Source organism: Prionailurus viverrinus, chromosome D3 (genome assembly GCF_022837055.1).
Source record: "Prionailurus viverrinus isolate Anna chromosome D3, UM_Priviv_1.0, whole genome shotgun sequence".
In the NCBI taxonomy this organism is placed as follows: domain Eukaryota; kingdom Metazoa; phylum Chordata; class Mammalia; order Carnivora; family Felidae; genus Prionailurus; species Prionailurus viverrinus.
Genome location: NC_062572.1, coordinates 30,738,259 through 30,755,095, shown reverse-complemented (window position 1 = coordinate 30,755,095; position 16,837 = coordinate 30,738,259). Strand labels below are relative to the sequence as shown.

Genomic DNA, 16,837 nt, shown 5'->3' with positions numbered 1-16,837 from the left:
TCCAAGGGTTCTCCTCCTTGGTAGCAGCCTACCTTCCTGACCTGATGGTACCACTCAAGGCTGCATCAAACATCCAGGCTGTGGAGCCCCACCCATTGCCCTGAAGTGACAATCCAGCTCTGCCGCAGCTGCCTATATGCCCTGGCAAGCCACCTTCTCCCACCAAGCCCCAGGTTCTCCTCTGTCAAACAGAACTGTAGTGGGGATTGCATGAAGAATCTCTACCTGTGGCTACCACATCCAGTGGCCCAGCACCAGTTGAAGGGTAGAGCTGTCTCTCCATCTTGCCTACCCACTTGACCCCCATATCCACCTTGTTTCTCAAAAAGAACATTAGGAATCTCCATTCTCTGTTTTCTTGCTACATATCGTTGCCCAAAGGCATCTATCTCCCATGGCACACCAGTGGTTCAGAGGACCCGTGTTTGAAAAACATGAGTACAGAGGCACTTGGGTGGCTCAGTCGGTTAAGCAACCAACCCTTGAGTTCGGCTCAGGTCATGATCTCACGGTTGTGAGATTGAGTGCACGTGTTAGGCTTCTCATTGAGCATGGAGCCTACTTGGGATTCTCTCTCCCTCTCTTTCTGCCACTCCCCTGCTCATTCTCTCTCTCAAAATAAATAAACATTTAAAAAAGAAAAAGAAAAACATAAGTATAGCAAAAAGTGTGGAGCCCACAGAACCACATGCTGAATGAACACAACATGTGCTTCTTTGAGCCTCTGTCTTCCCACCAGTGAGATGGGGCTAAGATCACCTGCCCACCTACCTGGAGACATAACTGTGTGAGTGAAAGGGCCTGAAACACAGAGAAGCCATAGATACCATAGACAGAGCCACTTGGTGCTGGAGCAGGAATAGCAAGGAGGGAGGAGCCAGATTTAAGTAGGGCTCCTGAGTTCCCAAGCCACACAGATGGCCCGGCCTAGAGAGGCTATGAACGCATGTATGTATGTGTGTCCTGCAGCTTCGGACCCCATCGACATCTCTAATGAGGCCTGATCCTCATTCCAGCCTAAAGCATCTGCCCAAAGCCCTGATAGGCATCCCAGAGCCTGGGGCTTCAGCCCTTGATGCCAGGTGGTACCTACATGTGAGAGGTAGTCAGGTTGGGTGGGCAGGTTGGGCAGTACCCTTTCTGCCCTTCCTGCCTGCCTGTCCCTGGGTCCCTATCCCTCCTTTCTGGAGAGGGACTTTTCACTTATTCCTTCTCTGAAACCACTCTGGGCAAGGACACTAATGTATATAAGATACATCCCTGCTCCAAATGGAAAGATACCAGGTAGGATGATCAGGGCTGTAGAGTTTTAGGGAGTCCAGACTCAGCCCTAAGAGTCAGGTAAGCCTTCCTGGAGGAGGAACTGCTAAGCTGAAGCTACAGGACAAGACAAGGTTAGCAGCAGGTAAGTGGACAAAAACTCTTGATCCACTGGAGCTTGAGGCTTCCCATCTGTAAAATGGGTAGTTTAAATAATGAATGGCATGCATTTAGCACTGAGCATGGCACACAGTAGGTTCTTGGTCTGCAATGGTCATTGCTGTTATTTTTGTGTTGGGCAATACAGGCATCCCAGGCAGGGGGGAACAACACATGCAAAGGCCCAGAGGCCTTTGAGGCAGGGGGATTCTTTAGGTCCTGGAAGAAGCTTGTGAGGGTCTAGGCCAACCCATAGATGGGACAATGGGAACTTACACAGACCTTGATGCAGCTCCTATTGCACACCTGGCCATCACCTGACAGAGTCCTGGTGTCTCTCTAACCATGGAAGACTGGTGTTATCAATACATCCATTAAGTAGAGGCCAGGAGAGGTGAAGTAACCAGCCATAGTCACTCAGGCAAAAAGTGGCAGAGCCTGGATGGATACCCAGGTCTCTGAGGTTTCCCATCTGCCATGAGTCATCTGGAGTGAGTCCTAGAGAGCACAAAGAGTACCTGTGCTGCCTTTACCATGGCAGCCCTGACTGGCTTCAGCCAAATCTTTGCTTGGAGACCTGTTTCTGTAGCTGCAAAAAAGGGACTGGGATTAGAATCAGTGAGCTGCCAAACAGAACCTTGCTCTGTTCTAGGCACTGAGTGCTCTTGCCTCATTGAATCCTCACAAACAGTAGATATGGGTGCTCAGGGAGGTCAGGGAACTCTGGGAGGTCACACAACACAGAAAAGGGCTGCATTTATTAGCCCATTTTACAGATGAGGACATGAAAGTGGCACAAGAAGCTGCAGGACTGTTTGACTCCAAAGGCGTGCCAGTCCTAACCATCTGACCACTTTGCCCCTTGGAGAGCCATGAAAAATTCTCTGGCCTTGCTGCATCCAGGGAGGGGGGATAGAGAGCCAGCTGGGCCCATAAGGATCTGTGACTTTACCTTTTGGAGAAGTAGGAAGCCCTGGACACTCCTGGACCAGATAAAAGGTAGGCTGGGCCCCCATGGCATCCCCATTTTCTCACCTTCCTCCCTGGCTGGCCCCCAACTCTGGGTTCTAAATGACCCTCTCTCCTTTTGCATATGCAAAGTGTGAGACCCTGCCCTGGGAGAAAGAGTGGGGAGTGGTCTTCATAGCCATAACCCTGAGGTTGGGCAGATGGAGTAAGAGTACCCACGGACTCTGGAGGCAGAATTTTCTAGGTTTCACTCCCTACTTAGCTACTTCTGGGCAGCGTGACCATGGAGAGGTCCTTATCCCTCAGAGTGTCCTTGCAAGATGATCGTAAAAATAAACCAAGAAAACATAGGCCAGGGCTTTGGATCTCCAAGGAGGCCTTCTCCCCTGTCTCAGCTGGCACCATGCCCAGACTATGGGCTCAAGACTTCTCATCTGTAAACTAGGCATAGGAAGTTTAAATAGATAATGCATACAAATGTCCAGCACTTCCAGGGGTCCTTGGAAGAGTAGGTGCCTTGAGGGTGCAGACACCAGATGTATCCCCCAGTAGGGGTTCAGGGCTCACCCCCAAGTTTGGGGGCATTCTTTTGTGTTTCCCAGCCATTTAGCCCAAACAGGTCAGCTGAACCCATGACAGAGCCAGGCGCGATCTACCCACACCCCATCCTGATTTTGACCCATACATGGAGCCCAGAGCAGTAGCCCAGGCTTCCCACAGTGCCAGTTGGCCTGAAAGAGATTGTACGGTGTCTGGGAGAGTATCCCCCAGGGCGGGGGGGGGGGGGGGGGGGGGGGAGGGTCACAAAGGACCTGGCACCAGGAACAGGGAAAGGCCTGGGATCACAGAGACCCCTGGGCATCCCAGAAAGGTCATGGGCTGTGTTGAGCAGGGGTGTCTGGAGGCCAGCCGCCTCACAGGCAGCCCAGAAAGGAGATCAGGCTAGTGCATCCGCGCCAGAGGATGGGGGAACACGCTCAGAGGCGGAAGGGGCGCGCGGAAACCCCCATGGGAAGCCGGAAGGGGCACGCGGGGCGGTTGGCCGCAGCGGGGGCGGCGGCCGTTGGAGAGCAGCGGCCTGGGCCAGGCGAGGTCTGGCGTCTGGCCAGGCCCGGGGCCACCATGACCAAGGACTCGCCCAGCCCTTTGGGCAGCGGCCGCGCGACACCCAAGAAGCCGGGTAGTCCGGGTCCATCGGCGGCGGTGCTGGAGGAGCAAAGGCGGGAGCTGGAGAAGCTGCGGGCGGAGCTGGAGGCGGAGCGGGCGCGCGGACGCGCGGCGACGCAGCGCTTCGCGTCCCAGGCGCGCCAGCTGCGGGAGGCGGCCGAGCGGGAGAGGCAGCAGCTGGTTGACCATCTGCGCTCCAAGTGGGAGGCTCAGCACGACCGGGAGCTGCGGCAGCTGCAGGAGGACATGCTGCGGGAGCGTGAGGCCGAGATTAGGCAGCTGCTGCGCTGGAAGGAGGCCGAGATGCGGCAGCTGCGGCAGCTGCTGCACCGCGAGCGCGACGGCGTCATGCGCCAGGCCCGGGAGCTGCAGCGCCAGCTGGCAGAGGAGTTAGTGAACCGTGGCTACTGTGGCCGCGCGGGGGCGCCCGACGTCGCTGCTGCTCAGTGCCGCTGTCGCCTGCAGGAAGTGCTGGCACAGCTTCGCTGGGACACCGACGGCGAGCAGGCCTCGCGCATCCGACACCTGCAGGCGGCGCTCGACGTGGAGCGCCGGCTCTTCCTCAAGTACATCCTACAGCACTTCCGCTGGCATCCCGCTTTGCCCGTCTCCCCCGACCCCCAAGCCGTGCATTCTTCGGAAGAGCCGCCCCTCCATACCGCCGGCAACTCCCCCGGGCCCCCAAAGTCCGTCTGTAAACTCGAATCCTTGAATACTGACAGCCTGAGCGCTGGCATCCGCCTGCGCTCCCGCTCCCTAGACGTGGTGCCAGCCAGGTGTTCCAGCTCCCCAGACAGCCTGCTCCACACGCCGCGCTCCTGCTCTCTCGATTCTTTGGCACCAGCGCGTTCCCGCTATCTCGACAGCACCCTCAGTTGCCCCAAAGCCCCCGAATCCAAGAAGCCGGCCTCCTGGCCAGACACCCCCATCGTAGGCTCCTCGAGTCCTCCGCCCCCGCTACCCCCACCACCGCCACCGCCACCGCCATCGAAGCACAGGAGACCTAGTGACTCTCTAGGAGAGGACTCCGGGAGCCAGCCCTGCGAGGCCCTGACTCCCTCGCTGCCGGATCTGGACTACCAGGAGCTGGTGAAGCAGAACTCGGAACTGTCAGAGGCGTTGCAGGTGCTGGCACGCCGCTGCTCGGGACTGTGGGAGGAGAACGTGCAGCTGTGGCGCGCAGGTTTCCAGGACAAGTCCGACGAGAAGGTGAAGCGGCTCAAGGTGAAGCACGCGGAGCTTGCAGGCCTCGCGAGGCGCCTAGAGGACCGGGCCCGAAAGCTGCAAGAAACCAACCTGCGGGCTGTGAGCGCGCCTGTGCCAGGCGAGAGCCGCGCTGGCCTGGAACTGTGCCAGGCCTTTGCCCGCCAGCGCGCGCGGGACTTGTCGGAGCAGGCAAGCGAGCTGCTGGCCAAGGACAAGCAGATCGAAGAGCTGCGGCTGGAGTGCCATTTGCTGCAAGCTCGCGTCGCCTCAGGCATGAATAGTGTCCCGCACCCTGGCGGGGGTGCTGCCCAAGCCCAGTGGCTCAACATCAGTGAGTTGGACCGGCTGCAGCGCGAGTCCCAGCGGGAGGTGGTCCGCCTGCAGAGACAGTTGACGATGCAGCAGTCCACCGGCTGCACCCGAGCTGAGGCGGACGGCGAGAGCGCACCCTTCGAGGAGGCGCGGCGCCAGGTGCAGGCACTGGAGCTGGAGCTGGGCGCCCAGGCGGCCGCGGCACGGCGCCGCGGCGAGGAGGGTGAAGCGCAGCTGCGGGCGGCGCTACGCGAGGAAGCCTGGCTGGAGCAGGAGAACGCGCGGTTGCAGGCTCAGGCCGACTGGACGCGGAAGGTGGCGGCGGAAAACAGCGATGTGCGCGGGCAGCTGGGCTGCGCGTGCCAGGAGCGCGACGCCGCCGGCATGCTGGCGGAGCAGCTGCTACAGCAGGCTGCGCGCGGGCAGGACAGGCAGCAACAGCTGCAGCACGACCTGCAGAAGGCCCTGCGAGATCTCCAGGCTGCTAGGGAGGAGATGCTTGCGCTCCAGTGTCAGACTGGTTACCTTCCCCAGGAATCCCGGGAGGCCCCCCAAGTCCCGGAGGCTCAAGTCAGAGATAGTGGAAGGACCAAGTTCCAGCTGGCGCCTGAAGAGCAAGCAGCTTCACAGCCCAGTGCAGACAAACAGGGAAATCAGGAAGCTTCTCAGCTGGAAAGTCCAATTGCTATCAGGGAGCCAGCCAGTGACCCTCAAGTGCCAGACAGAGTCCCAGCCAGCGGACCTCTGGACTCCGGGTCCCTAGCCAAGAAAACTAGCTCCCAGTCGAATTCTCCCTCTGAGTTGGAGTCCATATGGGCCACGGTGCCATCTTGTCCTCCTCTGGATATGGACACAGCCAGCGAGGTGGAGGATCTGGAGCCTGACGGTGTGTCCTCTACCTTGGAAGCGAGGAGCTCAGAGGCCCCCCTGACCCCTAAGCTCAAGATCTTCCTGGCTCGGTATAGCTACAATCCTTTTAAGGGGCCTAATGAACATCCTGAGAGTGAACTGCCCCTCACAGCTGGAGATTATGTGTATGTTTTGGGGGACATGGATGAAGATGGATTTTATGAAGGGGAGCTTGAGGATGGCCGGCGGGGGCTGGTGCCCTCCAACCTGGTGGAGCAGATTCCAGACAGTGACATCCTGGGCTGCCGGTCCCCCAAGTCCCCTGACTTCAGCCCTACTCAACTCCTAGGTAGACACAGCAAGTTTTTGAAGGAAGACACTGGTCACAGCTTGTTGCCTGGGAAAACCCAGGGAGCTATGGACAAGGGGACATGCCAGATGGTGAGGGCAGGCTCCAAGACAGAAGTGGCAATAGAGATCTCAGATGCCAAGAGAGAAGAAGACAGCTGGCTGGGCTCGCTGCAGTATGGGGAGGAGAAGGGCTTCTCTAGACCCCTTCTGGGGGCCACAGGGGCTTTTTGCGTGGCTCCCATGCAACTACACCTGCAGAGTGTTGCAGCCACATCAGCCAAGATTACCTGGGTCTACAGCAGCAGCAACCACCCCCACATGGTATACCTCAATGACCAGGAGCATGCCCTGACCCCAGCAGGTGTGTGCTGCTACACCTTCCACAGCCTGCATCCTAGCACACGGTACCGGGCACGAGTGGAGGTGCAGCTGCCATGGGACTTGCTGCAGGTGCACTGGGAAACAACGTCCTCCACCATCACCTTTGACACACCGCTGGCAGGACCTCCTCACCCTCCTCTGGATGTGCTGGTGGAGCGCCATGCTTCACCAGGCAGCCTAGTGGTCAGCTGGCTCCCTGTAACCATCCACTCTGCTGGGTCATCCAACGGAGTCCAGGTCACTGGCTACGCTGTGTATGCTGATGGGTTCAAGGTTGCAGAGGTTGCTGATGCCACTGCTGGGAGCACCCTGTTGGAATTTTCCCAGCTCCACCTGCCCCTGATGTGCCAGAATGTCTCTGTGAGAACCATGTCGCTTTGTGGTGAGTCCCTGGATTCAGTGCCAGCCCAGATCCCTCATGACTGTTTCACCTGTCACCAATTGCCAGAGACTTCTTCCTTTAGCTACACCTGTGGTGACCTGTCTACCTGCAGAGTCACAGTCCCTGTCCATCCTCAGAGGCTGGCACTGGCTCCCCTGAGTGCTAAAGCCAGCCCCCACACTCCTGGAAGCTGCAGGGAGCCCCAGGTCGAGTTTCTAGAAGCATTCCCTGAAGAACCCTCAAGGAGGCAGTCCCCGATGTGCAACCTGAGTTTAGAGGGAGAATGTGCAAGTGTGGGGTCTGGCAGCCAACCCCAGGGGCCTATAGGGGCCCAGGAGGTCTGCAGAAAGGACTTGCTCTTTCAGAAGAGTTCCCCAAACCACAGACCACCTCTGCTCAGTGGACAGTCTAGGGGAGAAGAAAACTGCTACTGGCACTTGGGCGCCAGAAAAAGCCATGCTTCGGGAGTCATCCATCTGTTCCCAGAGTTTGGGCTTGAGAAGCAACCATATCAGGAAAAGGCTGCTTTTGAAAAGGTCCTTAGGCAAAAGCAAGATACCGATGTGTTTGCCCCTCCCCAGCTGGACACCAGCCAACCATATGTGTCTGACTTCCACAACATTTTGCAGGAGGAGGAGGCAGTGCACATCAATCTGTGGGGCCCAGAGAGGCGAGAGCAGAGAAAAGAGTTTAGGACCCAGAATGGGAGCTGTCAGGCTCTGGGGAGCAAGAGAGAGTGCCAGCTCCTGGAGCCCAGCCCAGCACATTGTCCAGCTCCATCCAGCAAAGTCACTAAGATGTTCAGGGGTGGCCCCTCACCACTGGGGACAGAGGTGGACACTTTGGCCAGGGTCTTTGTGGCCCTCTTTGATTATGACCCCCTGGTGATGTCTGCCAACCCCGAGGTTGCAGAGGAGGAGCTAGCCTTCCAGAAAGGGCAGCTGCTAAGAGTGTGGGGCTCTCAGGACCCTTGTGGCTTCTACCATGGTGAATGCAATGGGCAAGTGGGCAACATACCTGGGCATCTGGTGGCCGAGGTAAAGGTAGGCACAGAGCAGACTGATGGGATGTGGCATTTGCCAGCACAAGGGCACCTGTCCTCTGTGGCCCACCTCGATGACTTTGGGGGGCTCACCAGCCCCCAAGGCTCCTTTCCTATGCCCCAAGGGAACCCCTGGAGGTCACCACTGTGGACTCCAACAACCATGATGACAGCTTTGGACTATGACCCCAAGGATGGGCGAGCAGGGGGCCAGGTGAAGGACAAGCTGTCACTGAGGGCAGGGGATATGGTCATGGTCTATGGGCCTGTGGATGACAAGGGATTCTATTATGGGGAGTCAGGTGGTCACAGGGGCCTGGTCCCAGCCCACCTGCTGGATCACCTTCCCCTCCATGGAAAGTGAGCAAGGCTCCTGCCGGGGTAGTGGCCTCTGGCCACCCACACCCCGCCAGAGGAGAAGCAAGAACTGGGACCCTAACTCCAGCATCCCTCCTCGACTCTGGGAGCAGCACTTGCTCAGAATGTCACTGTGAGAAATTGACACCAGTCCCCAGGAGTCCCCTGGCCTCTGAGAGGAGCAGGGCTTCAGTCTGAACTGAGCTGTTCCCAAAAGAAAACAGAACAAGCAGCCCACGAGAGTCTGACAGACTGTTTTGGAGTTATCAGTGACTATGACAGGTATTTGGAGAAGGGCCTTTTTCTGTGCTCAGTATGCATTGTCTCTAGGAGTTTCTTTAGAAGTGTCCTCATCCATTGCGTTGTATGAAAGTCTCAAGAAAAGCCTGCCTCTTAAAAAAAAAAAAAAAAGTGATCAGAATGTTATTTTTCTATCTTATGTTCAACCCCTCATTAAAATGTTCATAGAAAAAAGAAAAATAATACTTCAGAAGTAAAAGCACAACCAAGGGAAACACAAATATACCTCTCTTCCCCTCTCTCTTCTGTCCAGGGGTCCTGCAATGGCTGCAGACATGTGTTCCCAGCTGGGGAGGGCACCTCCTTGTTCTTTGGAGGGGGCTTAGCCTACGGTCTTCTGGCAGGACTATACAGGGGTCAAGCCAAGAGCCAGGGCTGAGAAGCAGGGCCCCAATGGCTCAACGAGGTTGACATTTCCCACAGGCTTCCCTGCATGTGGCCTGTGTCCCTGGGTGCCAGCCTTTGTGGAGAGTGGGATCAGTGTCTCCCGACTGGGGATCCCACTCTGCATGGTGTTAGTAATTGCCCCCTTTCCCCAGGGCTTCTCTCTGGGAGGGTGTTTCTATATTTACCCCATCTTGTAGAAGAGACTCTGAGGCTCAGGGGGCCCCCTCTTGTCAGGTGACACAGCTGAAAAGCTGTTTCCTCCCACAGTCTTCCTGGCTCTCCCTCTAGGAGAGCGAGAATGAAGGGTGGTCTTCATCCTTCTCTGCCTTTTTTATAAAGTTTTATTTAAGTAATCTCTATACCCAATATTGGGCTGGAACTCACAACCCCGAGATCAAGAGTTGCATGTTCTTCCTACTGAGCCAGCCAGATGCTCCCATCCTTCTCTGCTTCTGTTTGATACTCTTTTGTTTCCCTGAGTACAGCAGTGATGTCAAAGGAAGGGCACTGGGTGCAGGAGGAAATGACCAGAAGCATTCCTGGGCATGCGAAGGATTGGAGCCACTAGCAGTTTCCTTGGGGAGTTGGCAAATTAGGTCCAGAGGGTTCCACCATCTGTCCCAGGGGCTGAAGGCAGGAATTAGGAAAGAGCGGGCCCAGGGGTTGTCTCAACCTGACACACAGCTGCCTTATCCTCAGAAAACACAGGAATGTGGCAGCTGTGGTGTGCACACACACACCACTCATTAGCGGAAGGCTCCGCTCCAGGTCTCAGGCTGGGAAGGAAACTGTTCCTTGTTCCCCATCCACAGGGGAGGTAAATCATCCCTTCTCATGTTTATATCCACCCATTTTACAGTGAGAAGGCATGCTCAGAACGCCCTGCAGCTAGCCTGTGGAGGCAACCAAGACCGATTCACAATTTGTTTTTAATTGTGATAAAATATACATAACAAAATTTACCATCTCGACCATTTTTTATTTTTATTAATTTTTTAAAAGTTTCTTTATTTGGAGGCACCTGGGTAGCTCAGTTGGTTAGGCTTCCAATTCTAGATTTCCACTCAGGTCATGATCTCATGGTTCGTGAGATGGAGCCCCACATCCAGCTCTGCACTGGCAGTGTGGAACCTGCTTGGGATTCTCTCCCCCTCTCTCTCTGCCCCTCCCCAGCTCGAACGGTCAGCAGGGACAGCAGAAGCAAAGGCCCGGAAGCATGAGAATAATGAGTGATTGAATATTTGGGGGAAACTCAGGGAGCAGGAGAAAGAGACTGGAACAGGTACCTATCCTCTGGTGAAGGCCCCCTCTCCTGGAAGGGCTTCAAAGTCCCTGGGAACTTCCTGCTTCCGCCACCAGGGGGCAGCCTGGGTGAACCAAGGGTTGTTCCCCAGGGACTGTACACCTGGGCAGACCTGCCTGGGCCCACACCTGCCTTCTCAGGCCCTGTGCCCTGGTGTCAGGGTAAGCAGAAATGTCTCTTTGAACCGGAAGGCCTGGGATTCAGGCCCCACCTAACCCTGTTCTCTCCCTCCCCTCTCCCCAATACACCCAGAGGAGCCCCTCCTCCCTACCGCCAACGGTTGTCCTTCTGGGCACCCCAGTGTCAGGCTTGGCAGGTCTGACACCTGGCCATAGGAAAGCCTTACTCTTCAGAACTCTTTTCACAGTCCTGTTCCTACAAATCCTAGTTCCCTTGAAGCCACAGGAAGTTTTAGTGAGTGAATAAAGAAGTTCAAGCCCTGGTGGCCTGGAGGGGAAAGGGCCAGGGAGTGGTGGAACAGCTGGGCTCAGAAACCCAGCCAGCTAGGTCCAAACCCTGGCCTGCCAGCAGACAGCTGGAAGGCTTGTCTGAGCCTCAGTTTCTTCATCTTTTTTTGAAGGCTATTTTTTAAATTAAATATATATATTTTTAATGTTTGTTTATTTTGAGAAAGAGCACAGCAGGGGAGAGGCAGAGAGAGAGGGAGAGAGAGAATCCTAAGCAGACTCCTCACTGTCAGCACAGAGCCCGATGCAGGGCTCAAACTCACAAACCTCAAGATCACGACCTGAGCCGAAATCAAGAGTCAGACGCTTGACTGACTGAGCCACCCAGGTGCCCCAGTTTCTTCATCTTTGGCAGGGCTGGGAGTGAGGGCAAGTGGTTGTCTTGAGCAGATCATGTGTACAGAGCTCTCAGCCCAGGGTCAGGACCCAAAGGAAGACCAAGAAAGCTGGTAAGGACACAGGTCGCAGGGGCAGATGGGGCTGGGTCCAGCTTGCTTCCTGCAAGGGCCCTGAGAACCTGAAGACTTGGAACAGAGGCACAGGAAGGCCACGTGGGTCTAACGAGGTGGGTAGGCTAGGAAGGAGCAGGTGCCTGGTTGTGGCCTGCCCTGGGGCCCCTCCCCAACTGACCAGACCACCTGGAGGCCCAAAACCTGCCCAGGCCTGCTCAGGAGGGGATGGAGGATGGAAAGCCCAGCTGGCCAGAGGGCAGAGGAGCCTAAGGAGTGGGCAAAGGGGCAGCATCCAGGGAGCCTGGAAAGTTCTGGAGCAAGGGTCACCAAGCCTGTCCTGGTGCTGTCCACTTCTGCCCAGGGGCCTCTGGTCAGGGCAAGTCTCAGCACCTCACCAGCCCTCCCCCCATGGAGGAAAGGCTTTCAGTTATTTCTCATCAGGGACCTTGTTTCTTGCTCCCACTCCCCACAACATGGTTATGGGTTATCCCATTTCACATGTGAAAAGAGAGACCCAGTGGCAAGAGAATAGCAACTGCCACAAAAACAGCATGAGGACGCCCAAAGGACTCCTTTTAGCCTTTCCCAAGGCCCATCTGCCATAGGGACCCCTGTCCTGCCTGAGCCCCCTGGAACTAGTCCGTCCCTCCCCCTTTACCTATTGGTGACCTGCTCCCTCTAGCCCTTTGTCACTGTGAATTTTCAAAGTATCAGGACTCAATTAAAAAAAAACAAACAACTCAAAGATACTTCTGAGGCCCATTTTAAGCTCATTCCACCTTTTGGTCACACCCCCTTCTGCCTATCTCACCCCAGTGGAAGTCCGATGGGTGGGGGTATGTGGGAGATCAGAGGTTCCACCTAAGGTCTTGTGAAACCAGGTGGAGCTGCCTCCAGGAAGCAGGGCATGAAGGGCTCCTGGGGCCATGGTGGCACTACTGACACCTCATCTGGCCCCACAGGTGCAGTCAGCCTCTGAGCTCAACCCCAGCTGTCCCTGTCCCAGGAGGTGGGTGGGTCTGCAATGGGTCTACTTTGGGCTGCAATATCCAGTATTTGCAGGTTCCCCCTGTCTCAAAAGCCCTGGCATCTGATACCTGGCTATAGGCCTGTGTACCTGAACCCCCAGGTGAACTCTCTTCAAATCTTCTGGTAACTGACCACCTGGCAGGCTAGTACTTGCCTGCCTGAAACTCTAGGACATTGACCTCAGCCTGGGAGACCCCACTGGCCACACCCCTTGAGCAGAGTGTTTTGGCTAGAGGGTGCCCTCTTGGGGGCTTGGCCCCTTTTGCTCATCCTGAGAGTGAGGTGGGGGCTGAATCCGAATCGAATTCTGAATCACCTACTTCAGGTAGGGCAACCTCAGGCAGTTTTTGTGATTCTCAACTTCACTTTCCTCTTTTCTAAAACTGGCCTTCCAGCTGGGCTGCTCTGCCCCTTCAGCCAGCTTACTCTAAGATGTCCTTCAAAAGTGCCCTCCATCTAGTCTCTGGGCAGCTTCTCCATCTGGCCCCACCCTCACAGGGTTTAGCTGCCCCTCCCTTGAGCATGAACAGCCCCCAGGCATAATCCCTGTAAATAAGTAAATTACTCGTTCATTCCAATTGCCTCTCCCATCATACTGGGTCTAACTCCACATTTCACCCTCAATACCTGGCATTGGGGTTTGTGGGCTGGCACGTTCCTAATTTAGGACAGGGGCACCAACTGGCTGTAACTGAGACAGTCCCAAGAAAGTATTGGCCTGGAGCTATCGTTGGGTGCTTCCAAATGAGAACTGACCTTTATGAGCCCTCACCATGTGCCTTAGCTCACGTCCTGCTCACAAGCAACCCTATCCAGATGGTGTAATTATTTCTCCCTTTTACAGATGGAGAAACTCAGGCTCAGAGAGGGGAGGTCATTCATCAAGGTCATTCAGTTGGTAGGAGAGTCAGGGTCTGAACCCAGGTGTGTCCCTTTGCCCCTTGCCCTTATCTGGAGGATTCCTCCCCCAGCCTGGGGGCAGGCCCTGGGTCTAGGGAGGAGAGCAGAGGGAGGGATAGCCAGGAATTCAAATTGGTAGAGTTGGTTGGGGGGAGGGCAGGAGATGCTGGGGAGTGGCCAGTAGTTAAGGCTTGGGCAACCGGGTGCTCTGCAGAGCTTCGCTTCAGGGAGGGAGGGGACAGTGGGGCAGGCACAAACCTGCTGGGTCAGAAATGCCCAAGGGTCTCCAGGGGAAGGCATCGGGAAGGTGGCTGTGAGCTGGGGCCAGCAAAGCAACCCAGGGGGGCAGGCCAAGTAGAATTGGGCACTGAGGCCCCACCCCAGAACCATGGGGATTTAAGGAGAAAGAGGCCTCGGAAAGGGCAGGAGGCCACATTTTCTAGAAGGAGGGAGTGGTCAGCCTGCACAAGGTCAGGCAAGATAAGAGTCACTGGGCCCAGCCTCCCTCGTGACTGTGACCAGAGGCTACTGTCTCAGCCCAGGGGCTTCCGTGTACTGGCCATGGTGGAGTTGGCCCCCTCCCCCACTACCACATGAACCCTGGTGATGAGGGAAGCCTTCCCGAAAGAAAACTGCAAAGTTGGGGGACACCTGAGTGGCTCAGTTAGTTAAGCATCCAATTCAGCCCAGGTCATGATCTCACGGTTTGTCAGTTCGAGCCCCAAGTGGGGCTCTGTGCTGACAGCTCAGAGTCTGGAGTCCACTTCAAGTTCTGTGTCTCCCTTACTTTCTGCCCCTCCCCCATTCAAACTCTGTCTCCCTCTCTCAAAAATAAATAAACATTCAAAAAAGTTTTAAAGAAAACTGCAAAGTTGGAATTTGGAAATTCCAAGCCCTCCCCACTATGCAGCCTTGGTCCACTCCTACCTCTATGGCTACATGAGCAGAGGCCCCCCGGGTACTTCTCAGTGCTCCACAACTCTGTTCCCTGCTAAGATTCCAGAGGAGACTGCCCTCTTAACTCCTGCCCCATTCAGCTTCTGGAGAGGAACCTCACAAGGGAAATGAGCATTGCCTCACCTTGGCCTCACCTTTTGCCCTAAGGTACTTTGCCCACTTTACCCCCCTCTCCCCATCTGCTAAGGCTCTGGTGGGCTTCTGCCTGTCCCACACAAGCCAATGAGGCAGATACAGCTATCAGCCCCATTTACAGGTGGGTAAACTAAGGCCAATAGAGGTCAGTACTAGGGCAGCTGGCTGGTCACCATTGCAGCCAGGATTTGGATCCAGGTCCAACCTCCTCTCCTTGAGCTTACCCCAGAAGCACAGACCCACCAACCTTTGTCTCTACCTTGCTCTTCACGGAGCCAGGACTGGGCCTCCTCCTTCATCCATCCATTCAGTGGAGCCAGCAGCTATTCAGGCACAGGGGTCTCGGCATCCTGCAGAAAGACCCCAGAACAGACACTGCCAGTCTAATGGTAGAGGCAACCAAGAAACCAAAGGGTTTAGTGGGAGGTTAATTGAAAGGGGGAGGCTCAGGGCCTGGGTGGGCTTGCAACCAAGTAGAAGACAGGCCGTTTTCCAAGAATGGTAACCAAGTAGAAGACAGGCAGTTTTCCAAGAATGGTAAGCCTCGCTGAAATCTTTCTTTCTTCTTTATTTCATAATGGTTTTTCCCAAAAATAACAAAAGTAATACGTAGAGGGGGGAGTCAGTTAAGCGTCTGACTGTTGATTTCGGCTCAGGTCATGATCTGACGTGAGACCCACGTCAGGCTCTCTGCTGACCATGGAAGCTGCTTAGGATTCTCTCTCTCTCTCTCTCTCTCTCTCTCTCTCTCTCTCTGCCTCTCTGCCCCTTCCCTCTCAAAATAAATAAATTAATTCCTTAAAAAAAGTAATACATAGGGGCGCCTGGGTGGCGCAGTCGGTTAAGCGTCCGACTTCAGCCAGGTCACGATCTCGCGGTCCGGGAGTTCGAGCCCTGCGTCAGGTTCTGGGCTGATGGCTCAGAGCCTGGAGCCTGTTTCTGATTCTGTGTCTCCCTCTCTCTCTGCCCCTCCCCCATTCATGCTCTGTCTCTCTCTGTCCCAAAAATAAATAAACGTTGAAAAAAAAAATTAAAAAAAAAAGTAATACATAGAGGTGATATAATAATTTCAACAATATAGGAGATTAAATGTGGAGTTACATGTGAAGACTCCATCCTCCCCCCCCCCCCCATTTCCCCTCTTCCCCTGAGGTTCCCACCCAAACTTTCTTTAGGGATTTATGAGCATAGATAGAAACGGAAACATACAGAATTTCTAAAAACCATCAATGTGATTACATTTTACATATTGTTCTACATCTTGCTTCTTCCACTTAGGAGAATGTCTTGGCCAATAGTAAACTTTTCACTTTCATTGGCCAGTCTGTCTGGTGACAGTGTCACTGTCTTCAGCTGGGTTCCAGGGCTGTGTTGCTTTCCCTTTAGCCTTCCCTGGGTTGCAGGTGGAGTGGACTTGTCTACACGCTTCCAGTGCAAGCATGTTCAAGCCTCCTGCTGCTGGCCTGGGCTGACAAAGAGTGCACCAAATCGTATGTATTGACTGTGTAGGTGCCTGCTGCCATCCTAGCTACTTTCTGCAGCGGTCGAGAGCAGATGATCGTGGCTTGAGCAGAGTTCCCATTGTAGGGAGAGCGAGAGATGTGAGCAAAGAAGCACCTACATCAGTAAGGTCTTCACAGGTGGTGCAAGACCTGAGAAGCAGATAGGGAGTGGGGACAGACAATGAAGGGCAACTGTTTTAGAGCAATCAGATGAAGTTGTACTAGGAGCAGCATTGCAGCAGATGCTGAAACATAGCTTGCCAGGTAGAGCGCACAGCATAGGCAAAACCTCTTCCTTGGCCCTACAAACCAGGGCAGTCAGTTTCTCCGTTATGACCTTGCAAAGCAGTCTGCACATCTCTTTGCCCGGATCCAACCCTCCTCTGAATAATATTCTCTCATCTCCTGCCTTGACCATGGTCTTCCAGGGCCAGGGACCACCACTGGGCTGTTTGCTAACATGGTGCCCACCTCATCATCCACGGTATCAGCAACTGTCAATTGAAGGACAATGGAGTGTGTGGCCTCTCTTGGGCTCAGGGTGTCTGGCTCTGCCTGGGGCTGTGGATGGCAAAATGAGGGGAGGTGGGTAGTGAGGAAGCCTCTCCCCAGCAAGGCATGGCCTTCACTCTAGGGAATATGTGGGGGGGACTTTTCTTCAGATGGGGTACTGTTCTAAGAGGCTGCACCAAGCTCTTACCTGTCAGAGGGGCTTGGGTTTGAGCTTAGCTGTGTGACCTTGAACAGGTGACCTTAACCTCTTTGAGCCTCAGTTTTCCAATCTATAAAATGGGATCATAACAGCATCCTTTTCATAGGTGGTGATGAGAAACAGCAAGCCCATGTGTATACAGTGCTTTGCTCACATGTAGAGTAAGGACTCAGTGTTGGGAGCCAATCACAGCAACCAGGAATTGGTGAGGCTGATGTTCTTGCAAGGGATATTCTGCTTCCCAGTTGAGTAACCTGA

The 16,837-nt window shown here is 55.0% G+C and overlaps 1 protein-coding gene across 1 annotated transcript; it reads left to right on the top strand.

Annotated features, from left to right (window-relative positions):
* The first annotated feature begins 3,258 nt into the window (after positions 1–3,258).
* Positions 3,259–8,940, top strand: LOC125149099 (RIMS-binding protein 3A-like). The gene has a single exon (XM_047827723.1). It carries the CDS (start codon positions 3,352–3,354, stop codon positions 8,440–8,442), a length of 5,091 nt encoding a protein of 1,696 aa, XP_047683679.1. The 5' UTR covers positions 3,259–3,351; the 3' UTR covers positions 8,443–8,940.
* The last annotated feature ends 7,897 nt before the right edge of the window (positions 8,941–16,837 follow it).